Raw genomic sequence first — 27528 nt, forward strand, 5'->3', positions numbered from 1 at the left:
CTCGACGAGTGGGCTACCGATGCTGCTGCTTCCATGTCATGTAACCATCCTCATTATGCCTACGTACGTCAGTATTTTTTCCTTTTTTCTTCCAAATAAATATAAATGACTTGAAATTCTTGTATGTAAACCATTTTATTTATTTTCAGCTTGCTGCTCAAACCTTCACAAGAACACTAAGAAATCATTTTATGAGACGTAAGATTGGAATTTTATTTCTTGTTTTAGTTTGAGTATGTATCATTCATTATATTATTTGAATTTATAATTTCAGGGTTGCATACACGTCCCACCATGTCGATGAGAAAACTGGACTCAAGGCTTCTTTAATAGATGAGCATGTATCTAGTAATAGAATCTGTAGCATTCTTCCAAAGCCTCTTCAATTATAATGTTACATAGATCGACCAGAACAGAGCTTGTCCTTGTCGTCACCAAATACAATATGTTTTTCCTCTTGCCACTGACGCAAATCATTCTTGGTGAATACACTTTAATGATAGACTCTCTTGTGTTCTTCAAGAAGAACACATCATGACCATCTGAAGATATTGTGAACATGTAATGCTAATCAAATAGCTCCTCCCTACTAATTTGTTGATACTTCTCAAGCAGGCCCGGCCCAATAAATATACGGACCCTGAACTATAAAAAATTTTGGACCCTAATTTTCATGGTACAAAAAAAAAAAAATTGGACCCTAAATATAATGAAAAAAAAACCAAAAAAATGAGTGGACCTGGTGCACTGGCACACCCAGCACACCACTAGAGCCGGGCCTGTTCTCAAGTTCTACCTGAGTTATCCTTGGCATTGCATACAATTTATGTTCCCAGTAACATTACAGGGATTTGATCTAGACATTAATGAAATATTTTCCTCGGTGACATTGATGGGATTAGAATCATAGTTACTAAATAAATAAGATTAATTAAATACAAAATATTCATGTTTCATCCAAAATTTCATTTAGTTGTTTAACTGAAGAAATCATATGTAAGGTATGAATTTAGATAATGTGATTAGTTGTTTCTATGAGGATTATGTGGAGACTGCACATTGTATCTTTGTGATTCTTAATTTACCTCATCAATCCCTAGTTAATTATGTGATTGTGAATAGTAAGTTGTCTTTATATTAGTTTTATTTACCTATTTAAACTTTGCAAGTGTAACCAAATGCAATTTGTAGATGACCTTAGATCCTCTTGAAGATTTTCTAAACCATTTCATAATTTGATTGTTGTTTTTTTTATGTTTCATTATCTTTGACTGATTGATCTTGGTTCTTTTTTCATTGGGTTTGATTCTGTCTTCTGTTAACCGAAGCTGAAGTGGACATAGAAGAAAACGCACCAAGCTCAAATCTAAAATCATCAAGTGTTGGCACTGTTCTTGTAAGTGGTGGAGGTATGTCTCTGACATTATAAAAGGTTACTTCCTTAATATATAAGCATTTTATGCACACACTCTTCTACCTTATACTCTTTGCAATACATGATACATCCTCAAAAGGTTTGAAAAAATATACATAATGGTGGAATGGCAACAGAAAGAAGATCACACTTAAATATACTCTGTGTGATGTTGGCCTGTTTTATAAAATTCCTGCAAAATGGTTAATTAACTTATGAATGATATAACTGATCAAGAAAATATATTACATTGAAGTGTGTATAATGACGAAAGAAGCAAATTGAATTTATCACCAAATGAAAACAACTTTTGGATCATATCACATAGTGAATCCGAAACAAAACATAGGGACAAACGATTGAAGAGCAAAAAATAGAAAGAGAGGAGATGAGCCAGTCCATTAAACTATTTCTTGGCTCTCACGACTTGATTCTGCTTTGTAGGCGGAGTAATCCAGGAAATGCTCCAACCCTAAATAATAGTGGCCATAGTAAATATTCTCGAGTTCCCTCAAACCGTAGACCTTCTTCAGGTTGTATGAACCTTTAAACTGGTCATCTCCCTTGTTCACCATGGCAATTTAGAACCCGAAATAAAAAACCTACTTTGCCGGCGTTTCGGATGCACCACTGTTTGATCCATGCTACCACCTTCTCCCTAGTATCCAATCTCCTTTGATGGGTTGGTGCGTTGCTGACGGTGAGTATCTCAGTTGGCCTTCCAGCTAGGAAGTGTTCCAGAATCCAGATAGACCAGCGAATCTCAAAATCTCATCAAGAGTATCCCACGTTATATCACATCCGACGCTCTTAACGACAGGCAACACAGTTTCCAAAAGGGTTATGTAGCTTTTGACCTTTCTAATTTCCGGCTCAAGGAACGAGAGATTCGTAGTGTAACAGGACATGCTTAATCTCAAAAGTCAACAAAGGGATACCATGCAAAGAGTTGTAGTTACTAAGTCTGTAATTAATGGAGGATTTGGGCGGCTTCTCCTTAATCGATGCACTTTGATTGCATTATTTGTCTTAAAGACAAAATATATAGACTCTTGGGACATGTATTCAAACTCATACGGTCTTGCCTCTTGGGGAAGCGTAAAAGTTTTCTTGGTTTGGCAATAGGAGTCATTGTGGTCATTAAATGTCAGATTATATAACACCCCTTGGATCTTATCATTGTGATTATAATACGGCTAAAACTTGTCTCTAAACACAATTCTCTCCTTCTCGGCTACCTTTTTTTTTTTTTTTTGCCCTTCTGTTTTGATGGATCAAAGTTCAGAGAAACTAAAGTTTAATTTGACACTTCTCATCGATGAGAAGAAAAACAAAGTTGTTATGGCTGAAGCTGATATGGATTTTGTTGATGTGCTTTGTGGTCTTTTGACTCTCCCAATGGGGACCATTGTCAGGTTATTGGAGAAGCATCAAAACCCTGAGTATTTTACTGTAGGTTGTTTTACGAATCTTTACAAAAGTGTCTCTGACATGAGTGTCGATAATTTTGAGACTCAAGCTTGTAAGGATTTATTACTGTATCCAAGGAGTTTGAAGGAGAGTCTTGCAGACGGCTAAAGCTGAATCTAGATGATACTGAGTCTCCCAAATGTTTTGTCTGCCCTCGGTTTGTTTATGGCAAGTCATGCAGTAAGGTATACAGCAATATTTGCAACTCATTGTGTAGTTGTGGGAAACTAATGAACCGTGAGGTTCAGATTGAGGAAGAAGATCAAGACGAAGGTGATGGAGTGTTTCTGAGTTGCAGAAGTTCTTTCATCATCACTGATGATCTGAAAGTGGTTTTCAACTCTATCGGTAATGTTCTGAGTGTTCTCAATGATCTTGGCTATGATGGATTTGACAAGCTGCAGGAAAGGCTTCTTAAAGTTGGTTCTGATGAGGTACTTGTCTTACTTTCAGATTTTATTTATTTTTGTGTCTCATACTTTGTTTTATTCACGTCTCATACTTTGTTTTTTTTTTTTTTAATTGATTTATGCAGGTGGTGACTTTGCTAGGTTGTTTATTCAATTCAGATACTCCCTTGACAGACACGTTTCTCAGTAAAAATTGTGTGATAAGGAAGCGGAAATGTTGGACTCCATTGGTGCAGGAAAGCATAGTTGCAGGCCAAACCTTGAAAGTTTTTGTTAGAAAGGTGGATAGAGTCATTCTTTATGCTGAGTGCGGAGAAGAATTCGTCGATTTTCTTTTTTCGTTTCTTGCCATTCCTCTTGAGTTTGTGAAAGACTTATCTAATGACAATGCCAATATGGGTTGTCTTTGGAACCTGTGTAGAATCGTGAAACGGTTGAGCTTAGACTTAGAGGGGGAGGAAGAAGCTACAGTTACCAAATGTGTGCTTCCTCATTTCTACAATTGTCGTGCACAAGTTCTTGATGTTATTATCCAGGAAGTGCCAGAGTATGAATGTTTGGTAACTATAGTTTCTGGTGTTCAATATAATGCTAGCAAGCTCTGCAAAAGAATTGAGAAAAACAATCTTCGATCAGGTCAAAAAATCGTGGAGTTAAGTCCAATGAATCCAAAATCCAAAGGCACTTCAGATTCTCCTGGTATTGGATTTGTTAAAGGAAAAACAAATTTTATGGTGTCGGATGATCTACATATCACTGCTATGAACTCATCCTCCACAATTTCTAAATTGAGTAAGTTGCAAGTGAACATCAATGATATTGAGGAGCAAGTAATCAGCATTGGCAAAACCTGAGGTATGATGTCTCTACTACAAACTTTTTTACTCTTACTTGCTAGACAATTCTTACTTATTTTTCTTCGGAAACTACACTTATTTTGCAGGCACTAAGCTTACTTAGAGCTTCCTTGGTCACAACCTCTGCCTTAACTAATGGTCTCTCGAAGTTCCTGCCAAATGGGAAACGCAAAAAAGCAACTCATCAATCAACATTTAAGATACCAAAAACTGAATCAACTCGGTGAACCTTGTTCTCTGTTTTGTAGGGCTCTCTTTGTCTTTCCTTATTTTCGCAATGAAGTTCAAACCAAGATAATAAGAAATGACTGAAGTATGATTGTGTATTGAAAGACCATTATATATTAAAAATCTTTTCGTCTAATCAATATTTACATTTGATACCATTGCAGCACAGTTGCATCTCTTTTAAATATAAATTGGCTTCAGTTTCTCAGGATCTGGTAGTGCTAATTGGTAAACTACACACGACTATTATCATTACAGAAAATTCATTTTCTTTTTAAAATGTAAATATGCAGACGGAGTAACAATCAAGGATAGATAAGTAGCCAAACTTTCACGAGTTAAATATAAGTCCATTAAGATGCTTCAATAATGCTTAAAAATGATATATTTACTAGGATATAATCCGCGATATTTTTAGTATTTTTTTAAAATAAAGTAACGATTTAAATGATTAAAGATATTGTTGTTGTTTGTTGTATGTGTAGATAATTTTTTACTATAGTTTATTTTAAATTAGTATAGTTTAATTGTTATGCAAACTGTAAGTTTCAATATTAGATTTTTAAGTCCATATTATAATATATCAGTGTTCAAAAAAGTGGTTTAGGCGGCCGCCTAGGCGCCGTCTAGGTGCTAGATGCTCAATATACGCTTAGATAACTGTTTAAATCGCTTAAAATTACAGAAAATTTATTTATATCTATCTTTGATTTTTAACTACATATATTTAAATTATTAAATTTTATATATGTATAAGTAATTATAAACGCTCATATGTTGTTAAGGTAACTTAAATAAATGTATTTTTCGAACTTTTGTTTATGATTTATGATTTTCTTATTTTTTTAACACATACTTTTACATAATTTTATATATTATATTATATATATAATGTTTTTATGTTGTAAACGCCTAAACCGTCTAAAAATCGTTTAGGTTCTGATTAATCATTCTATGTGTTAGGCGTTGGGTCACCGCCCATATACAACCTAACGCTTTCTTGAATACTGTAATATATACAGGTAGTTAGTTTTAGATATGAGTTTGATGGGTGGATTAGGGTTGGCTTACACTTCTCATTTAACTCGTTTTATATAAAATCAGAAATTTTACGCCAAAATTATAATCATACTAATGTTAACCTGAGCTTTTAAAGTTCTTTATCAAGTTAAAAAGTATTTAGATTATTTTCATTTTTAGTAAAAAAAATTGTAATTATCGGTAACAAAATAGTCAGATAGATTTGTTACATGAATGATATGTTTTAAATTATTAAAAAAACAATTACAAATACTATAAATGACTTAGTAGTACTTATAATATAATGCTTCCTAATTTATTTTTAGTGCAAAGAGCAATCGAAAGGAAAATATATAATATAGAAGCACATAATAACTTTTGAGCATGTTTTAGTAATAAACTCTATCCCTAAAAAAATAATATCCTAATGTAAAATAGAGAACTCAAACCTATAAAAAAAATTCTATAAATTAAATAAAATATTGTAAATTAAATAAAACATTTTTCAATAAAACTTGTTTTGGTGCTATTTTAATGTATTTTTCAAATATTATGTTGGTTTGGGTTAGTAAATGATGATTTCGATTTTACAAATATACATATTTTTTTCCTCTAATTTATTATTATTTTGATATATAGTATTAGATGACATATATATATAATACGATATTCTAAAATAAATGTAGTATTTTCATTGGCTATTGTGAACCAAAAATTGTTCTTCCAACAAAGCATGGTTGAAGATTCTATGTGAGAAAGATGTTAGAAGAATAAAGAGCTCTTTTGCTCCTACATATTCCACAATATTAAGAAAAATCCTTTTCTTAGCAAATCTATACACACTTCCATTTCTTCTTGCAGTAACTATGAAATGTACATCTTTATCTCGGCAAGAAGACTGTACATGCTTTAATGCTTTCCTCCATTTGTTTTGTACAGATTCAATAAGAATTTCCATCGAAGAAAAGTGATAAAATATCCCAAAAACAATTTACATACACTTTTCTTCAAGTGAGTGAGACTATTCCCAGTAACATTGGTTTTGGAGCTGAGCCCACGACAAAACTCTTGTCCTTAAAGCGCTGATTTGTTGGAGCCTCCATGATTACTTCACTAGTAAAGATGATTTCTGTCTAGTTAATTCCGTTTGTGAAGTTCAATCATCTTTGGAGAAAGATGGTCTGGTGAAGCACTGGGACAGGGCTTAGCATCATGTTCATGACCAGCGTCACTGCCTTGGAAGCCCCATAACTCTTTAGCTATCGCATCCCCTTCCTCTGAAATATGTAAGTCCCATTAGTCTGTATTCAAGTAAAAAATCTGAAATCATACACAAACAATTGTATGAACTCGAAACCTGGCTTCAACTTTTTAGGATCTGGTAACTCCTGGTTTACCAAAGGAGTAGTACTACATTCAGCTTTACTAGTAGATGATTTCTGAGAGTGTAATGGTATCTGTGAGTACACATTGTGCAGTTTTTTATGTAACTCTTCCATCTTTCCTGATATTTCATCAGCTCTGTCCATATCTATGAGAACCTGAAAAAGAAACCCATCTATTAAGCATCGAGAAAACGCATAAACCTGCAGTAGGAACATCAAAGGTTTTGGTTACATTTAATCTACCTGGGCAGGATGTTTGTGGAAAATGGGCGCAAACCTCTGCCGACAATACTCACTAAAAAGCAAAGTGAGAAGAATTAGTGGTATGGTGAAACCCGAAGCAACCGTTGATAGCTTTAATCCGAAAAACCCCAAAGCTATAATCTGTGTCAAGATCAGTGAAAAGATTGTTGTGTTGTGAAAAATAGGCCAGTATTGTCCACCGCTTTCGTACTTTGTGATATACACGTTTAGAATCTGCAAAAAGAAACAACTCTGTTAGGATTAGGGAGGATTGTCATTTAAAAATTATATACAGAGTTTTCTGATGCATGAGCCTGAGCCTGGCACTACTACTGCCTCTTCTTATGACGGTATACATGACTATAAGCATTGCAGAAGCAATCACTCCAAAAGCACAAATCCAATTTTCTTACATCTTAGCTAGATACAAGTCCATTATGATGGATTTTTAGTGCAAAAAAGATCAGAGAACGTATTGATTGCACACTTACCTGATTTTTATATATGAGATATGCAAGGAAAAAGTATATCAGCAAAAACGGCAGTATTAGTGGTGCTATGACTGAATTGGTGAAACCAAGGAGCCCAAACAAAAGCACCCGGGGAATTTCGGTGTGGTATGGGAACCTAAGTGTTTCATATGAATCATCGTCGTTCTTGGAAACAACTTTTGCTACCATATTCCAGATAAGAGCCATAGGCTGCATTAGTTCACAAGCCAAACTGGCCCAACCAGATGTGAAACAATAGGTCATAAAGAAGCCAGCCTGCATTCATGGATAAAGCCATTATCAGAAACAATAATACATTTTCATTTTACTTATATGAAACACGAGAAGGTTCTCAAGCAATGGAGGTCACAAGCAACCAGAAAATGTTAATCCCATATGAATCTACAATGAATAAATTTCCTCCAATGGGATTAATATTCTCTGGTATAGTCAAAATTATTAAAGTTGCAAGATCTTGGCACAATGTAACCCAACTAATGTCCAAGAGACTGTCGAAAATGAACATTAGCAAATATTCAAACTTTTGCTCTGAACTGTAAAAACGCTATGGGTAAATCACCTGTGTTGGCACTGCTCTTGCAAGTTGTGCAGGTATGTCTCTGACACTAGAAAAGACATTCAACTGTCTGATGACAGACCCTGATAATATATTCACGAAGAATACATTCCAAATAGTAAAATATAAGACTTTGATGCACGCACTCTTCTTCCTTATACTCCGTGAAATGCATCCTTCCAAGGCCGAAAAATACATCATTAATGGTGGAACGGCATAGAAAAATAGAATCAAGATCACACTGGGTAAGTACCCTGTGATGACCTGATTTATAAACTTCCTGCAAAATGGTTTGAAGTGTTGATTAACTTTTAAGATGATAAAACAAAACAAGAACATAGATATTTGATTTCTCTTCAAGTTTCAAATCTATAAAGAATGCTATGTCATGTCTATATAAACCAAAACCATATATGTATACACGCGTAAGGAACCTGCAAGTAACTCACTTCTGCAAGACGCCTCTTAGAAAGGGAAAGGCATGAGACAACTGCTCTAGTTGAGTCAACCCTTGAATGAAGGTCACAGGAATAAGAAAAACAAACATGAAGGCAACTGCACCAACAAGGGTTGCTATTTTCCGTATCCAAAGTTGTCGATAAGGAATGTTGAGATTCTTCCAATACACATCGTGAGGTTCCGGAGCTAAGTCTGTCACCCATAACATAGGATTTGATGATAGTAGAACCTCTGAAGCAACAAGAGCGTCATAGCGTGTCTTGAAAAACACAAAAGCAGCTGGACGTTCCTAAAAAAACGCAGAAAAATCTGTGGCTTCAGTTAACTATTCTATATTGTGGGTATATGAAATTAAGCACTGCTACTTCTAAGCTCTAGCAGAAAAGTGAAAAATGTCGTAGTGTTTATGGTACTACAACTCATTAATGGTGGTTTAAAACTGAACTGAACAGACAAACCAGATAACCACATTCTATGCTTAGATCAGGGATAGTCAGAAGAATTCCTTACTTGCTCTGCCGTAGTCGTAGTCATAGTTAACTCACCAAGCTCCATTCCTTTCACACTGTCCCCCTCATTAGATAGGATATGAAAAGAATTTGTGGCTGTGGGTCCTCCACAAAAGGTGCATGGCCTTAAAGTCGGTTTACAATTGATTTCAGGAGCTACATGTTTTAGACTCAGGCACATCCTCTCCGCATCACGCTGAGACAGAAATTGTGATAATCTATAGGTCACACTTTTTCTATGACACAGAACAATGAATCTCAAATATAATATCACAAGCGCAAACCGTCCACATATAATTTACCCAATTTCTAACAACTTCTGTTTTCATTCAACATGACAGAGAACCAATGAGAAACTGATGTGGTAAAATTGAAACAACCACAGCATCAAAAATCATGAACTATGAATGAAAGCAGTACAGATATGATACAAACAGAGTTCCTCTAAAAAATCCTTTTATACTCCATGAAATATGTGTCTAATATAAAATTCCTTTTAGCTGAACTAGAATTAATTAGATCTAGTGTTCTCTGAAATATCATCAATCTCTGCATGTGGTTATCAAATAAATAACCCTTTATAACATCCAACAAGCACATAATACTTCAGAACCATGAAGTATTACACCAACTACGAAAGCTATCAACAAAAATAGATAGTGGAAGAAAAAGAAACACTTAAAGCTGGCAAGAATTTTCACATCTCAAAGAGCAATAACAGTTTTTTACTAAAGTTTCTAGGTGACAGTTTTAATCTGACCTATCTGACTAGTAAACGAAGAGGAAGGTGGGCTGAATAATTGTTTGGTTAAATCTGACTGGTCCAAGAAGAATACGTACCAGCAGTCTCTGAATGATGCCATTATGATAGACCATTTGGTGGGACACATAGCTGGATGAATAGTAGTTTGTGAAGAATTTGGTCAGTGTGTCACTATAAGATTGCTCAGGAGACCATGGAATAGCACGGATAAGAACAGTAAATTGACTTGGCTTTGAGGCACTTCCAGTAATATGTCCAAGCCTCATTTTTGCTATGGTCCTATACTCCTACAGTATAAAAAAAATGTCAAAAGATTGGGGGAAAAAAACTAAAAAGAAGTTAAATTGAGGAACCAAGAGTAAGTATTCTGTATGCATGAGATAAACTAAGGTACGAGGTCCTCACAAAGTAAAGAAGAAGACAGGCTGCTGAGGTTATAATGTACAGTGCAAGACAATGAACCCACAGCCTGAGATCAATAAATGTTACAAGAAAAAAATCAGCACTTTTAAGTTCTCTGTATAACATAATGTTGAACTATCTTTAAAAGAGGCATACAGGTAGAAATAAAAGCAATATCACATTTACCATTTTGAGCCTTCTTTAAGATTTTCAATAGTGAACACTTCAGATGATTCCAAATGGATTTCCTTATGCACCATCGGTTGCCCATAATAATTAACAGGCAACACAAAGACAATGCAAACAACAGCAACTATAAAGAAAGTACGAATGCTGCAGAAAATACAAAACACAGAGGAAATAAGTAACCTGAGGGTTATGAAACGTAACATAAGTAACTGTAGAATAAATCAAGAAACAGAAAAAGAAAAAAAAAGCAATAAGTAACCTGAAAAGGACCATCCTGAGGAAGACAACAGCATCGAGACCAGCAGCAGCTAATAACTCATCTTCACTAGTTTCCCATGCTTTAACCAGCCAACTAGGAGAAGGCACAAACCTCTCATACCAAAAAGGATCATAACGTCTAGCACCTCCACAAACAAGCCTTCGGCCAAAATAGACACAGTAATTGGATGGCTGTTTCCTAAGTATGGAATAAAGTGATAAAAGCACTATGCATATCGAAATATTAATCCCGGCAGATGTAAGAAGAGCTGATATCTCCATCTCACTCTCTCAGTTCAACCCCGTCCTTACTAAAAATTCCAGGCAGGGAAGAACTTCATAAGCATCTTAACTTTTGATCCAAAACAGAGAGATAGCCAATCAAACAATATAGTAAGTAGGCTCTTAGATCCGCAGAAGAACTGTAAGAACACACAAAATAAGAAAATAAGAAGCTTAGAGATCATAAGATCTTAGAGACACATATATAAACAAAATTCTGCAATCCAATGCCCAAAGAATCCAAACTGAAGCGTATTAAGCAGATGACAATGCAAATGACTATAAACAAAATCTTGCAGTAAAACAAATTGGCCAAACATCTCATTACCAAATTCAAACAACCTAACATTCAATCTAAGTGCGTACTCTAAACGACTAATCACATAATCATATCGTTAATATACATACCATGTCAGATATAATTATCTAGTAAGAACATGATTTATACAACAACCTCTAATTTCTTCATTGCATTAAAGAAACAGAAACAAGAACAAAATCATCTTAAACATGCAGAGGAAGATAAGTTGGTAACACACAACATAATAATAACTGCAGTTAGATTCAATCTCAAGTTATCAATTTCTCTATTCCCAAAACAACACAGTCGGATCAAAATTACGATTCCCAAAACACAATGGCCTAAAACAACAAAAGTAGTATACGAAAACACGGATACCTAGAACAAACCGTGAATTAGAAAATTTCAACATTCCACTCAAATCCAGTGAAACAAAACCACAATTTCGATTCCCACGAAGAACCAAAAAAAAAAACACATCAATCGATAGCAAAAACAAACGAATTCAAAACCAATTCGTCAAACAAATCTACAGAAACGATAACATAAGAGAACCAATTCGAAGAGAATTGCAAAATACAAAAAAAAAAAAAAAAAATCCACATGACTTACAGAGAGAAAGACGAAAAACTTTGGTTTGACTTAAAGAGAGAATTCGAATTGCGCAACAGAACCAGAGAAGATTCAGAAACCCTAAGAAATCGCAGAGAAGAAGAAGAGAAGAAAAAAACAAAAATAAATAAAATAAAAAAATGAGAGACACCCCAATTGCTTTGCAATTCCAATTCCGAAGAGTTCGCACATTTACAGTTCATTCAATGAAACCATGCTTAAAATTTAATACAAGCCCCCAAAATTAAAAATATTATTAGGTTCGATACGCCACGTGTCAATAATTTAATGGTTAATACTCCAAGATCTGCTACTATGTGAGAGCGACTTACTCTATGGACGAGTTTATTATGACCGTTGGATTTAAGGTTTATGGGTAAGATAGTGACACGTGTGGGTGACGCGTTTTTGTCAACATTCGCTCAAGTGTGGTAGTTAAAACTGTTATGACTGTGGAAATAAAAGAAAAATGAAAGGTGTAGAAGGAAAAGAATAATGGATTTTGGATTCATGTGTTTCTTGCTGTTGCTGTAAGTGTGAGGTATGCATGAGTATGACTGTGACATAAAAAAGTTATGTTTTATAATTTAATGCTAAAATAGTGTAGCCTTTTTTTTATCTTATGAAAGTAATACATACAAGTAGATTAGGGTATCAAAAAGTATGTTACAAAAGGAATAAAATAGATCTACCCATTATTTAAAAGAAGGAATTAAAATAGATCTGTACATCTACCCATTAGTAGTACATAAACTCTACTTGTTTATTTATTTAATGTAATTTTTGTTGAAAATGTATATCTTTATCCAACAATTTTTTGTTTTTAAGGATGAGATAATTAAAGGGGAAAAGAATAACTATCTTTTGGCCTTTTATCTTTTAAGGTCAGTGTCGTCTCATTAGATGTGAGGGTCCTTGGAAAACCAAAAAAAAATCAAAGTTTCTTACTATTTTTTTTTTTATTTTTGTAAAACTGAACCCTTTTCTCTTAAGAAATTTTTTAAAATTGATTTGGACCCATGACAAATGTCTATGTTGCCTATAGCCTAAGACTGGCCTGAGTAAGGTTTTAAAGTAAAATAGAATATACGGTGGACATGATTATAATTAGATGGATCTAAATTTTTCCTATTTGTGATAAGTAAATCAAATAAAATATTTCTCCAAATTTTCCCCATTTGTGATAAGTGCTGTGCTTTTTGCCTATGCACTTTAAGGTTTAGGAAGAAAATAAGATAAGGTCCATTTTCTTTAATTAAATCATTTTATATATAATTAAATATTTATAAATAATAATAATTTATCGGTGATTAATTTTGAATTAAAAAGAATTGTAAACACAATAGAAAAATAAAATTTAAGGCCAAAAGTTCAAATCAATATAATGGTAAAAGTTTTAACAAATGGATCAAACTTTAAGGCAAATAACATGTATGACACAGCTAAAATCAACCAAACAACCTAAAATAACATTTCTGACTAAAACCCAACCGGTTTCAGTGAGATAACCAACCCTCGCCCCCCGTTTAATTTCCAATACCGGTATAGTCTTAAATCAAATTTGGAAACCTTGGGCCGACTCTGTACCATTGTGCATGGTTTTTGTTGGTTCATAAACATACGATACGGAATCAAACAGTGCATTGCTCTGTCTGCCGTCATGTATTCATGTAAGTGGTCCATAATAACGGACTAACGGAGATGTCGTAAATGGCCCCGACATGACTGTAGCTCGAGCAAAATGCGGTAGTCCAAGCCTCCTAGGTCGGAAAATATACGTAACGGGTGATTTTAATTTGGTCCGGGCTTAATGCGAAAATCTACTGCTTTTAAACATAGGACTTTCAACTATTAACCCTTAAACCCGTGCTAATGATGCTTATACCAGATGGTTTGATCGGCCGGTTAAATAGAAAAGTCAAGAGTATGTATGTTCTGTTTTAGAACCCCTTCAATGCAATTAGAGAGTTAGGTTTTGGGCCAAGATTCAAATATATATAGGGTTTTACAAAACCTACAAAAAAAATTAGGTTTTTACTTTTATAATTTTTACAAAAATCCTCTTGTCAAACACAAGCGGCAGACATTGACGTTTCCGACTTACAAGTTTGTTCTTCTTCTCCACGAAATTGACATATCTTTATGTTTTTTCATATATCTCTTTGTTTTTAGCTATCATCGGTCTTGTCTCCCTGTTAATCAAGTATACGTGATCATGTCACATGACTTTTCAATTTTTTTTTTAAAAACTTTAACAGGGTATGGTAACGAAACCAGATGAAAAAACCTATGCAGAACCATCACATGAAAAAAAAGAAGCGGAATAGCCCATCGTTTTTGTCACTTCCTGATGAAATCATCTTGAACTGTTTAGCCCGCATATCGAGATCATACAACCCAAAACTCGCCCTAGTCTGTAAGACCTTTCGCTCTCTCAATGTGTCCCATGATCTCAGTGTGACGCGACGTCACCTTAAAACCGGAGAAAGGTTTTTCCATGTTTGCTTACAGAAGTTTCCCAATGATCCTTGTCCTTCTTGGTTCACCCTCTGGATAAAACATGGTGAAATCCTAACCAACCAACTCGGGAAGAACAAGACTTCTACCCGAAATATCCAATTGGTCCAAACACCTTCTTCCTACTTTTATTTTGTACCTATGTGCTTCGTTTCAGTTGGTTCAGAAAAGTACGGACTTAGCCAATCTAATACTCCATCCTCCACCTTATGGATACTTAATAAGAAGCTTTACGTATGGCAAAAAGCCTCCAGCATGACTGTAGCTCGAAAGAATCCCCTTGCATGTGCCCTCAATGGGAAATTGTATGTAATGGGAGGATGCACCGCTGATGAATCTAAAAAGTGGGGTGAGGTTTTCGACCCAAAGACTCAAAGTTGGGAACCTTTACATGACCCTAGCCCCGAGCTACGCTTTTCTTCAATTAGAAACATAAAAGCGATCCAAGGAAACCTTTACGTTAGAAGCAATGAGAAGAAAGACTCGGTTTATGATCCAGAAACAGGTGAATGGAAGGGTACCCCAAAATCACTCTTTGTCTTTGTGGAGTGTGTGATGGATAATGTACGGTATCGTTGTGCTCGACACCTGTGCTGCTCGTGGTATGACACAAATCGAAAAGAATGGAGAGAGGTCAAAGGGTTAGCAATGTTGATTAATTATGGTATATTTACTGGTTTGGCTGAAATAGCTGACTACGGTGGAAAACTCTTAATTTTATGGGACGAGATTTTGTTTGGTCAGCCTGGATGCAAGCATATTTGGTGTGCGATGATTGCGCTGAAAAGAAGTCGTGGAACTATAATTGACGAGGTTTGGGGAAACATTGAGTGGGCTGATATAGTGCATACTGTTCCCAGCTCATACGTTTTCGTGCGTAGTCTACTAAGACCATCATTATCCATAGTTAATCACCATAGTTACTCTCATATTAATTAATTATATAATTAATACTAAATTAAGGAAAGTAGCTCTAAGAGAAATTTAAGCAAAATCATCTTATTCCTAGAGAACCCAAAAGAAAGTTACTCAAGTATTTAAATAATAATTTTTTAATTTATGTTAATTAATTATCTAAATTGACAAAACAATTATTTAAATATTTTATATTACATTAAAAAAAGAAGCAAAAGCTTGATTAATCAAAAACAGGCTTGATTAATCAAAAACATGCTACAAAGTGGACATGTCGTAAAACAAAAGCAATGTGATTTCAATAAAAAATAGCTTCACTTCAACGATTGTAAAGCTGAAGAGGTAGTGACAAGACTAGACAAAGTCCAACGAGAAGTGCATTGTTGTAAGTGGTTGGCTTGTTCTGCATTGGGTTCTCTCGTGATCAACAAGACTAGACAAAAGACCAACAAAATTTGAAGGAACAACAAAACCAAGCAGTTGAGAAACAGAGAGACCATAAGAGAAAGTAATCAATTTGCTAAGTAGGCTTCCTACTAAACCACAGACAAAGACTTAGAGGCACCAAGCAGAAACATACTCTCATGACTTTTCTAAATTCTTTTATCTATTTGTCTTGCAAACGAGACAATGCAGATACAGTGACACAACCAGTCTTACACAAAATCCTAAAGGTACCTCAACAATGCTAAGACCAAGAACCTAATGTGAGAATGGGAGCTTCAGCAAGATATGGCATAGGCTGATAAATTATACTCTTAAACATATCCTTTGGTATCTAATTGGTATCTAATGTTCAAAAGATATGGTAGATCCTGTGAATTACCTGTAACATACTAAGAGGCAGTGACAAAAACCTCCCACCAGCACCTGTTTGACAAAATAAAGGCAGAAAAAGAAAACTCCCAAGCGAATCAGCCCCTGCAAAATAATAATACCATAGATATAATCAATCAAACAAACAAAAGAAAATTTGAAAATTTGAGACTGTACAATGCAGCAGAAATATCAAAATTAAAAGCTTTGCATTTGACCAACCCTAACACATAAACTTGCAGCAAAGGATGCAACAACAATCAGAGCAGAATTTAGGTTCAGCGCAGCAAATATCACAAGGCATATTGGGTAAAGTTTCGGCTTCACTCTGTGGCATCAGGCTCCCACATTTTTCATTACCAGCCTTACAAACCGCAGTATCACATCCAATCTCAAGCATTGGATCTTCATCTGAGCTATAGACTGGAAATGAAACCTGCTTCTGAGGCATAATGCCTATCAAACAGAGAAAACATCTACTTTATCAGACTTTAGAATGATAAAACGTAATTGATACATTTAAGAACAAACAGAAACATGCATGGGGCATAACCGGAGGCTCTAATAACTCAGGAAGCAAAAGGAAAAACATAGAAAGCATATAAGAAGGAATAGAGTTGATTGAAACTGACCATCTCTTCAGGGTATTTTCCAGCAGAAAGAAGCAAAGAACTTTGAAACATCAGCTCCAGGGAAGGTGTGACGAATGTATCGTTCGAGTGAGCGCCTGCTCCTAAAAACCTTGTTTCTTGGCATTGTTTCAGTATCTAAACCGGGAAGATGCTTAGGAGGAAACAAGTATCTATCCTTGAAGTGGCCTTTACCGCTTACTCTCGGTCCAACCTTCCGATGCCAAGTATCTCCAGGATTCCATGACCTGCACCACTAAATCACAACACCAAATGGAAGAGCATCAAAACACAAAGAAGAGTGTTAAAACGAAACATGATAAGGGACATTAACCACATATGTATATTCAATATGGCATTTCAATGCAACCAAATAAACCATTGACATTTCCCATACCAAACAAGACAACTACAGATTTGTTGCTATACCCCCAAGAACAGTGTTACGAAAAAAGATCCAAATCGAAACGCATGCGTATTTGTGCTGACTCATCTGAACAACGTTAAATGCGTATTTATACAAAACACAAACAAACATAACACTCAAACACTTTCAAACTCAAACTCAAACTCAAACACTTGATCAAATAACCCCTCCAAACAAATCTCCAAATCAACACGCCATCAAACTAATCTCATAATCAATTGAACATCAAACTAAGCTCATAATCAATTTAACATCAGAATAATCCCATCATTCGAAAACGATCCGAAACCATAACATCAGAATAACCCCATCAATAAATCGGAATTGAGAAGATGAACCTTCGTATCTCACGGTTACACCGTCATTGTTTATCCGCCGTCGTCGTTTGTCACGAGATTTCTACGATTTCACAAGAATCGCATGTTCACTCGCAAAACGAGAGAGAAGAGAGAGACAGTCGGGAAGAAAAGAAAAAAAAATGAGAAAAAAAAACTGTTTTATATTTATGAACCCACCATTCAGGAAACACCACGTATCTTTACTTTTAGAATTGCTTGGAATGTTTCCGACAGAAATGATTGATTCTCAGTTGGACTGATATATGGGTTTTTATTAATATTTTAGTGCCCAAATCCAAGAGTATTTTTAATAGAAACCCCATTAGTAATGATGCACTAAGTGCGGCTTGATCAAATATGTTTTTTTTTGTTTTCACTATTACTAATAATTTTATTTAAAATAATTATTTTAGTGCATTATATATATATATATATATTTTTTTTTTTAATTATTATTATTAAACCCTAATGGGCTTGTTGGCTGATGGGCCAAAAATTTACAGATAGTAATGGAAAAAATACAAATCGGTGCTGCCGAATACGACATCTGAAAACGGGCAGTACACCGGAAAACACAAACCTCACCTTCTAAAACCGACGGTAGCATGGACGGCTCCTTTGCGGTTACGAACTCGGCATCAAGCCTTTGATTGGAGCTAGCGAACCCCTCCGCAGACCATCACCCAGAACAAACCAAACCCAGAACTTTCCTTTCGGTAAAGGTAGATCCGCCACAACCGGAGACCCAATAGTTTCTTCTCCCCGACCTAGCAAGAAGAAACCTCGCAACGAACCCTCAGATCCAGCAAAGCACACCCTCATACTACTCCCAAAGCAACCTCCCTTCAGATCCTGCGAAGAGAAAGCCAAACACGGCGGCGGAAGATAGATGTTGGCTCAGGCATGCCATCAGCCACCGATATCCCGTTAAGGATCCCCCGCGCTAGCCATCTAGGATCCGGTTAAGGATCCACCGTTAATCTCTTCGCAAAGTGGTGCACCCACCGATCCGAAACTCGACTTCCGCCGCAAACCAGATCTACATCTCACAAGCCGCCGAGCCGAGAAATCCGTTCCAGATCCGCCGTAGCCTTCAACCAGCAGAACGCAGGAATATCATCTCATGGCTGCCGTGAGGATAGACACCGGCTTGCATCAAGCAACGGACACAACCATGCCTCACACCACCGGAGAAGAGAGGCACCCACCACCGCTTCATTCTCAGCCCATCGACCCTAAAGCGGCTGCCAAAACCCTAGATCTACTTTTTAGAGGAGAGAGAAGAGAACGATTGTCCTATATAAGAATGTTAGATTTTTAGTGCATTATATTATTATTAGATGATTTTCATTTCATACTTTCAAAACGTTTCTGTTTGCTTTTATTGAGTTAATGACATTGCTTGCCAGATTTAATCTCATTCACATAATCACATGGCATGTTCGATACACCCAAATAAGCCTACATTTTTTAAAATTAAAATTCCTTTTGGTTATGTTGTTAATGGTTATTTCATCAAAAAATCAGTGTTGAACTGGAAAGTGTGAACGTAACCCTCCTCGTTATATAGAGTTTCTAACTTAAACCAAACTGACCTCATTGAGAGAACCGACTCCAATCCTCTCTTCAATTCCATTCCCGTTTTAGTATTTTAGTAACCCAACTCTGTACGATTTCTTCTTAGATGAGAAATGAAACAGAGAAATATACCCTAATCGTGTTTTAAGCCTCCTTAGGTTATTGTCTCAGCCGCTATGAGTCCATCTTTTTTGAAACAGAGAAATCATCTTGTCCTGTTTAGCCCGCATACCGAGATCGTACTACCCGAAACTCGTCCTAGTCTGTAAGACCTTTCGCTCTCTCATCGTGACCTTAAAACACAAGAAACCGTGTTTCAAGTCTGTTTACAGTTTCCTAATGATCATCGTCCCTCTTGATACACTCTCTGGATAAAACCTGGTCAAACCCTAACCAACCAACTCGAGGAGGAGAAGACGACGACGTCTACCAGAAATATTAGGTTGGTACAAATTACGTTTTCCTGTTGTTATTCTTAGCAACCATTGCACATCGTTTCGAGATGTCCGGATCTAGTCGATCTAGTTCTCCATCCTCAAGCATGTGGGTATGTTATAAAGAGACTAGGTTATGGGGTAAAGCCCCAAACATGAGTATGGAGTTAGCCAATCCAATACTCCATCCTCCATCTTGTGGATCCTTAATAACGAACGTTACTTATGGCACAAAGCCCCCACCATGACTGTAGCTCGTGAGAAAGCCCTTGCATGTGCCCTCACTGCGAAATTATATGTAATGGGAGGCTGCGCCACTGATGAATCTAAAAATTGGGGTGAAGTTTTCGACCCGAAGACTCCATCATGTATTCATGTAACTGGTCCATAATACCGAGATTTGGTTGTGGCCCGATATGACTGTTAGCTCGAGCAAAATGCGGTAATCCTTGGTCAGAAAATATACGCAACGGGTGGTTAAGCGACTGATGAATCCGGTATACTCAGTCCAGGGTTATTGCTAAAATCCACGTCTTTTATACCTAGGAATTTCCACTCTTAATCCCTATTCCCATGCTAATGATGGTTAGACCGGCCGGGTGGCGGTTTAATAGAAAAGTAAATATATATATATATATATATATATAACAAAAAACTTGTCATACAATTACGAATAATTCTGTAGGTATCACATGATTTTCGTAGGGACTACACAATATATGGCAAATTGCTACTATTTATGACTGTTTACTGTGTATGTTTGATACACAAAGTTTCTAAAAGCTACGTAACAAATTAGCTTCACAAAGCCACAAAATACTTGTCGTAAATTTGTTACAATTATTTTTGCTTTTATTATATCTAGCACCAAAAAAGAATTATGTGAAAATATATATAAAAAAACATTTTATGTGAAAATATGTTAAAAATTAAATTGCAAAACTAAAGTACACAATTACAAATACAACTAATGTTAAAACTTAGTTTCATATCATACATTCAAAAAAGATAAAGAGTTTTAAACTCTCAGACAGAGTTAAGAAACACTTACAAATAGAAGATATATGAAGTACATAGAAGCGAAGTCTTATACCACTGAAAAGAGGGATGAAAGAAAGCTGAGACAACAAGTTCATCCTTCTCAGTTTTCCACATCTGCTGGTGACTTCACTTGTCATTGGTTTGATTTGTTTTCTATGATGTTTTTGAGTCTTTACAGATTTTTTAGGATTTTGGTATGAAAGGAGCAAAATGGAGCAATTAAAAGGGATTTTGGAGCAATTCAGCTAAGGAAGAGAACTTGGAATCAATCAAGAGTGATGGTGTCGATCGACACCACCCTTGGTGTCGGTCGACACCCCTGTTAGCCGCAAGAAAACCCAAGTTTTGGAAGTTTTACAAATCTGCCCCAAAGTTTTTCATATATGCATCATTAGTCCATGACGTATTTTAGGACATATATATATATTGTTTTTGGGTTTTAGAAACCCTAGGTTTTATTCTAGCAGGTTTTCTTTTCTGCAACCCTGTGAGATTTTGAGAACTTTTAGGAGAGAGATCTGAACTGCTTTTTGAGAGAAGAATTCTTGAACTCCCTCTTTACTCATATAATTTCAATTGCTTATTATTCAGAATTATGATTTGTTTTTCATTGAATATGTCTGAGTAGTTTGCTTGTTAGGTTCAAGGTTTTCCACAGGGATTTTATGATTTATTAGATCTGTTTATGTAGAATTCATTATCTTTCTAGATCTTCATCATAAGTTGTGATAACTCTCTAATTTCCATGTTTTTAGCATCTTTTTTGTCCATATTTTGCATTGTTTATATCCTTACCTTAGCATTTTTAAGTCATTAACTGTACGAATTCACTTTTAGGCCATATAAGGTGTTGCATTCTTGTATTTGCATACTTTGGATGAAAACAAGTGTTTTAGAGCCTAAAATGGAGAGAAACAATGACAAATCCGAGCATGTACCCGAAGGAGCCATCGAGCTAGAAGAACAGTCCGAACCCCAACACGATCGAGGAGGATCCAAGAGCAGGAAAAACAATCCGAGAGTCTACCCGAAAAGCAACCCGAGCACATCCTCGTGCACCCCATCTGTATTTCACAAAGAGAATTAAACCATCACCAAACAAAACAAATATTATATGTCAAGAAATTGAAAATCTGAAGACGTTAGAAAGATGAGAACAACCTGAGTAATCCTTCCCTGTTCTTTATTGTCACCAACCATCAACTCATCCACAAAAACTCCAGAATATCAAACGAAGAAATCAAACCACACAAAGATTAAAACTCAAATAAAAAATGTGTAGCCAAACCTTAAGAGCATCAATCTCACTACCAATAGTAGAAACTTCAAGCTGAAGAAAACCAGTCCTTGCCCTGAGGAAAAAAAAATACAGTTTCGATCTCAACAACTCTTTGCTCTTAACGAGAAAAATCACCAAACAATATTCAGAATTGAAATCCATAAAATCAACTCCTAAAAATCAAAATGCATATCAATCTTCTCCAGATCGGTTCGATTTTGTATCAAATTTCTTCTTAACGCCTTCCGATTACTTCTTCTTCATCGCAAAATCTCTCCAGAAAACGAAATGTAAAAAAATGTATGATGATCTAACCTCGACTGGCTCATGGCTGATCAGTCACAACCCTAGCTTCTCGCTATTCTCCCACATATCATCTGCAAGATCTGGGGAAGTGAAAAGGTTTTGGTTGAGTCATATGGGTTTTGTGGTCACGACGGCAAATGAGGGGCTATCAGAGGTGAGTTAGGGTTTGGGAGGTGGAGGTGGAGGAGGACATTGAGGAGAGGAGGATGGGAACGGTTCAGCCATAACGGCGGAGAAGAGGGCTCGCACTTTCTCGAACGGCGGAGGACATTTCTCTCGTTCTTCTGTTTTTGTTTTCTCCAAACAATATAAAACCAAATGTCATTTTTTGTTTTTTAAATGTACATTATTTTGACTGTAAAAAAAAAGTACATTATTTTAGTAACTTTTTAACTAGAATTTGTTACTTTTTATGTTGTGTGCAATAATGCTACAACATTTTTGTGTCACTAAACTTGTAGTATGTTTGCTACACATTGTACATGTTACTATTTGTTATTACTAGATTAAGACTCGTGCTATAGCAAGGGTTGAAATTCATTTTATTTATATTGTAATTTGTATATATAATAGAATTGATGTGATTGTTTTTTTTTTTAATTTGGATAAAATATTATGCAATAAAATCATATGCTAAATATGATGACTTGAAAAATGATACTTATTTTATGAGTTTTATATTGTTAATGATTCTAGATTAGTACTCGTGCTACAACACTGATTAAATTATATTTTATACAAATTTTGTATATTTTCTATTTTAAAATAAAATTTTAAAATGTTGTATTAGTTTACGTACGTGAAGTGATTTCAACAATGTATATTCTACAGCATGACTTGAATGTCATTATAAGATATAATTTTGTGAATTTGGTTTTTAACAAGCGAGTTATTATATTATGAGTAATTTCATATATTGTTATACTTTTTGGTATAATATACTTGGTTTTTTGAAATTCTTTCATATAATAGTGACATATAATAGTGGCATTGCTATAACAAACCAATTTAGAGTGTTTATAGTTTATAAATTTTATATCAAGTTTCAATATTTTAAAAATATTTCAAAATAAATTATTTAAAGTTTATTATATTATATAAAATTATACAATTCAACAAAAAAGTATGAAATTGAATTTAAATATTCAAATTTTGACTCTTTACTCAGTAAAATTTTTAATTCAATAGATATTATATTTAAAGAATAATATTACTAAAACTTGAATATTTTATAGATTGAATCATTTATATTTGTTTTTAAAAAATCAATTTATGGTATATCTGGAAATAAAACTATTTTTTAATTATAATAAATAATATGATAATTTATTTGTTTCACAAAATAGACTCATATATAAAAATGAGAGGTGAAGTATAATGATAATTAACAAATTAATATTTTAAGCTAGATATTAAAAGATTTTATTTGATGAATAATTTAATAAAAGAAATTAATATGGTAAGTTAGATGATATCAAATGATTCTTTAGAATATTCTCTTTAAGATTTTTGGAAACAATAAATCGAGACTATACAAATAATATAAAACTTAATTTATAATCTATTTGTAACCAATTTATTAAAATTATATATGCTACAAAATAGGCCTGGGCACTAATACCTGTTACCCGTACTCGATCCGTTACTTGGCTCGTACCCGTCCCAAAAAAAGGTACCCGCAGCTTTACGGTCGAGTAAAGGGTATTAGAATTATATTAACCGTGAGTAAGGGACGAATATAGGATATTAGTTTAGTTTTAAATACTCCTCCCGTTACTCGTCCATTTACCTGTTATGTTACCCTACCCGTAAATACCCTTTAATATTTTGTATTATTATTATTTATTATTAATTTAGAAATATATTATAGAGTTAAAGTTAAAGCTTAAGTTCAACTTAGTCCAACTGAAATGATATATACAACGCTAAATTAAATTAATATTTTATTTTTATTTTTTAAGTTTGTAATTTTCTAATTTTTGGATCTATATATTGTATACATTTATGAATTTTTCCTTTTTGGATTTTGGAATATGAAATTATTATTGCGATTATTGAAATTTTTTTTTTCGGATATTCATTTTTCCGGATAAGGGTAAAGGGTTGGGTATCTAAAGGGTCAACTATTTTTTTCCGGATATCCATTATTTAAGGGTCGAGTACGAGTAATTTTTTTCTATTATCCGTTAGGGTCGGGTCGGGTAAAAGATATGACAAAATTTTAGTTAATAGATATTGTAGCTAATTAGTTACTATGCATGTAACTATATCTCTTATATAATAAAATAGAAGTACACAACATTTATAACTATTTGTCATTAATATTTGTTATTAATTTATTTGTAGCAAAAAAAATGTAACTATATGATTTAAATTTAATAGTGATATATCGAGTATGCTTTGTTTTAGAACCCACCCACTATTGCAAATAAATTATCTTTAGAATTTTATAATATTAAATTAAATATAATCAAACATAGGGTTTATATATAAGATTCAAATATAGGGGTTTACAATTTTTTACAGAAAACATCTTCTCAAACATAAGCGCCGGCAGTTACATTGACGTGCCAATCTCTTCTTCCCCACGAAATTGACATATTTTTTCTGTTTCTCATATTCTTCTCCACGTTGTTATCGTTGATTTTGTTTACACGATAATGTCACATGACTTTTTCAATTTTTTTGTTTGTTTGTGATTTTTTTAACAGGATATGGTAACGAAACTAGATGAAACCTATGAAGAACCATCGCAGGAAAATAAGCATAACAACCCATCGTTTGTGTCACTTCCTGATGAAATCATCTTGAACTGTTTAGCCCGCATATCGAGATCGTACTACTCGAGACTCTCCCTAGTGTAATGAAAGCTTGTATTATACATGTGTATTAGGATAAATATAGTGATGAGTAATAGGGTTTTTATCAATCACTAATTACAACATTAGCCCTTAATATATATCTCTTCTCTATACGTCCCCTCAAGATGGAAGCAGACTTTTGACTCCAATCTTGTGATTCAGGTCGAGAAACCGAGCAGGAGGTAATGGTTTAGTAAGAGAGTCTGCGAGTTGTTCATCACCTGAGATGTGAGCAACTCGCAATGTGCCAGACTGAATGTGCTCACGGACAAAATGATAATCTAGAGCCACATGCTTCATCTTCGAATGGAAAATTGGGTTTGCACAGAGATATGTAGCTCCCATATTATCACAGTAAATTACCGGAGCAGTAGGTAGTGTGATTCCCATTTCTGATAAAAGAGAGCATATCCACCGTAGTTCAGAAGCCGTATTCGCAACAACACGATACTCCGCCTCAGTCGATGATCGTGATATGCTCCTCTGTTTTTTTGAAGACCACGAAACCGGACTTCCTCCAAACACAATGTACGCATTTGTGGACACATAATTCGCTTTATCCCTGCCCCAATCTGCATCTGAGAATGCATGAACTGTCAGTGGAGCATCATTGCGTAGAAAAATACCAAGTGTGCGCGTCCCTGCGAGATACCGTAGGACCCTCTTTGCAGCCTGCCAGTGTTCATTAGTCGGTTTATGCATAAACTGAGCGAGCCGGTTTACCGGAAATGCTATGTCAGGACGTGTAAAAGCCAAATACTGTAAACTCCCAACAACCATCCTATACTTTGTGACATCCGCGAGTGGTGTACCCGAGAAGACAGTGAGCTTCGTCGAAGTAGACATCGGCGTATGAACAGGCTTGGATGCAAGCATGTTGGTTTTAGCAAGAAGATCAGTGATGTATTTCCGTTGCATTAAGTGAAGACCCTTGGATGTCCTTGTGGCCTCAATACCCAAGAAGTAACTCAAAGGGCCAAGATCCTTTAGGGAAAAACGCTGAGCCAACAACATATGAAACTGATGAACCAAAGAGCTTGGGCCTGCAATTATTATATCATCTACATACACTAACACATAGATGTAAGATGGACCATGTTTGCATATGAATAACGAGTTGTCAGCCAGAGACGTCTTGAAACTGGAGTTAACAAGAAAATGTCTTAACTCCTGATACCACGCCCTTGGAGCCTGTTTTAAACCGTACAATGCTTTCCGCAGCTTACACACATGATGTGGACGATCCCGATCAACAAAACCAGGCGGCTGAGAAACATAAACCTCATCCTCTAGAGTTCCTTGAAGAAAAGCATTGTTGATATCTACCTGATGTATAGCCCCATTTCGTTTCACCGCCGTTTCAAGCACAATACGAATGGTTGTGGTTTTAACAACAGGACTAAAGGTCTCCGAGTAGTCAAGACCATACTCTTGCCGAAAACCGCGAGCCACAAGTCGTGCTTTGTACCTATCAATCGATCCATCGGGTTTATACTTGATAGTGAAAATCCACTTACATGGAATGACATGTTGTGCAGGTTTTGGAGGCTCCAAGTCCCAAGAATATTCACGAATTTGAGCATTGATCTCCTCCACCATTGCATTGCGCCACCATGGATCCTTCAAAGACTCGACAACCGACGTTGGAATAACAGGAAGTGTAGAGACGGTAAGACAGAATTTGGTGTTCGGTTTGGTGATATGATTCTTCGATCGAGTTTGCATAGGATGGTTGTTTTGTTGCAGAGGATTGACAATCAGAGAAGGCGAAGGTGACAGACTCGAGGAGGAGGTGGACGAGGATATTGAACTTGGACCTGGGCTTGTGCTATCAGGTATTGGGCTTGTGATCTGTGGGCTTGGGAGAGTAGCAGAAGATGGGCGATCTTGGGCCTGTTTTGTTCGCAACTCATGAGACCGATCTGGGGACGGAGAGGAAGACGACACGGCGATGTCAGACGAAGACTGGTGAGCTGTCGACGGCGAAGGAGACAGTTGTTGCAGTGACGGAGATGGTGAGGGAGAGCGGAGCACGGAGGCGATTAAACGAGAGTCGGTGTTGTTGTGACCATCTGGGATGGACAAAACGGAATCGAACTAGAATACGTGGAGGAGGATTGCCCAGGAGGCACTGATGGCGGAGCCGGAGCAGTTTGTTGAGCAAACGGAAAAATTGTTTCAACAAACTGTACATGGCGAGAGGTGTATAACCGTGTATTTGCGACATCAAGACACAAGTAGGCACTTTGCGTGAGAGAGTACCAAAGGAACACACAAGGCGTGGACCGTGGCTCGAACTTGTGACGTCGATAAGGACGAAGCCATGGATAACATACACACCCAAACACACGAAGCTTAAGATAATTTGGTGTGGTATTGAATAGTCGTTGGTACGGTGTATCACCATGTAGAACATCAGTGGGCATTCGATTGATCAAGTAAACGGCAGTGGCGAAGGCATACGGCCAGTAGGACTGAGGGATAGACGCATGACCAAGGAGGGCAAGTCCCGTTTCA

At 35.7% G+C, this 27528-nt stretch overlaps 1 protein-coding gene, 1 long non-coding RNA gene and 2 pseudogenes across 7 annotated transcripts; 2 read left to right on the forward strand and 2 right to left on the reverse strand.

The window, feature by feature from the left end:
- Positions 1 to 2683: 2683 nt before the first annotated feature.
- On the forward strand, positions 2684 to 4378 carry LOC109129465 (uncharacterized; annotated as a pseudogene).
- Positions 4379 to 6218: 1840 nt separating this feature from the next.
- Positions 6219 to 12137, reverse strand: LOC104750181 (hyperosmolality-gated Ca2+ permeable channel 2.1). Of its 2 annotated transcripts, none has more exons than XM_087491063.1 (12): positions 11871 to 12137; positions 10677 to 11097; positions 10415 to 10561; positions 10232 to 10295; positions 9904 to 10113; positions 9065 to 9259; positions 8545 to 8843; positions 8099 to 8375; positions 7519 to 7794; positions 7028 to 7261; positions 6757 to 6940; positions 6219 to 6676 (listed from the first exon to the last, which is right to left on the reverse strand). In XM_087491063.1, exons 2-12 carry the CDS (start codon positions 10955 to 10957, stop codon positions 6537 to 6539), a joined length of 2307 nt encoding a protein of 768 aa, XP_087347189.1. In that variant the 5' UTR covers positions 10958 to 11097; positions 11871 to 12137; the 3' UTR covers positions 6219 to 6536. The 2 variants fall into 2 exon arrangements, with proteins under 2 accessions (XP_087347189.1, XP_087347190.1); XM_087491064.1 differs by having other exon boundaries at positions 9904 to 10105; positions 11871 to 12097.
- A 2022-nt stretch (positions 12138 to 14159) lies between these two features.
- Positions 14160 to 15326, forward strand: LOC104753147 (putative F-box/kelch-repeat protein At5g28160 pseudogene; annotated as a pseudogene).
- Positions 15327 to 15423: 97 nt separating this feature from the next.
- LOC104750182 (uncharacterized) lies at positions 15424 to 19006 on the reverse strand. 5 transcript variants are annotated; one of them, XR_015584252.1, is made up of 5 exons: positions 17513 to 19006; positions 16751 to 17003; positions 16479 to 16574; positions 16129 to 16223; positions 15424 to 15705 (listed from the first exon to the last, which is right to left on the reverse strand). It is a non-coding gene; the product is annotated as an uncharacterized LOC104750182 (long non-coding RNA). The 5 variants fall into 5 exon arrangements; XR_015584253.1 differs by having other exon boundaries at positions 16341 to 16574; XR_002035696.2 differs by having other exon boundaries at positions 15424 to 15735; positions 16341 to 16574.
- Positions 19007 to 27528: the final 8522 nt, after the last annotated feature.

This window comes from Camelina sativa, chromosome 16 (assembly GCF_030686135.1).
Source record: "Camelina sativa cultivar CO46 ecotype springtype chromosome 16, ASM3068613v1".
NCBI lineage: Eukaryota > Viridiplantae > Streptophyta > Magnoliopsida > Brassicales > Brassicaceae > Camelina > Camelina sativa.

Coding starts and splice junctions, on each gene's coding strand:
- LOC104750181 (XM_087491063.1), bottom strand. CDS start 10,957: ATGGAGATATCAGCTCTTCTTACATCTGCCGGGATTAATATTTCGATA. Junction 9,260..9,903: donor GCATCATTCAGAGACTGCTG/GTACGTATTCTT, acceptor TTTCTGTCTCAG/CGTGATGCGGAGAGGATGTG. Junction 7,795..8,098: donor CAAGAGCAGTGCCAACACAG/GTGATTTACCCA, acceptor CCATGAATGCAG/GCTGGCTTCTTTATGACCTA.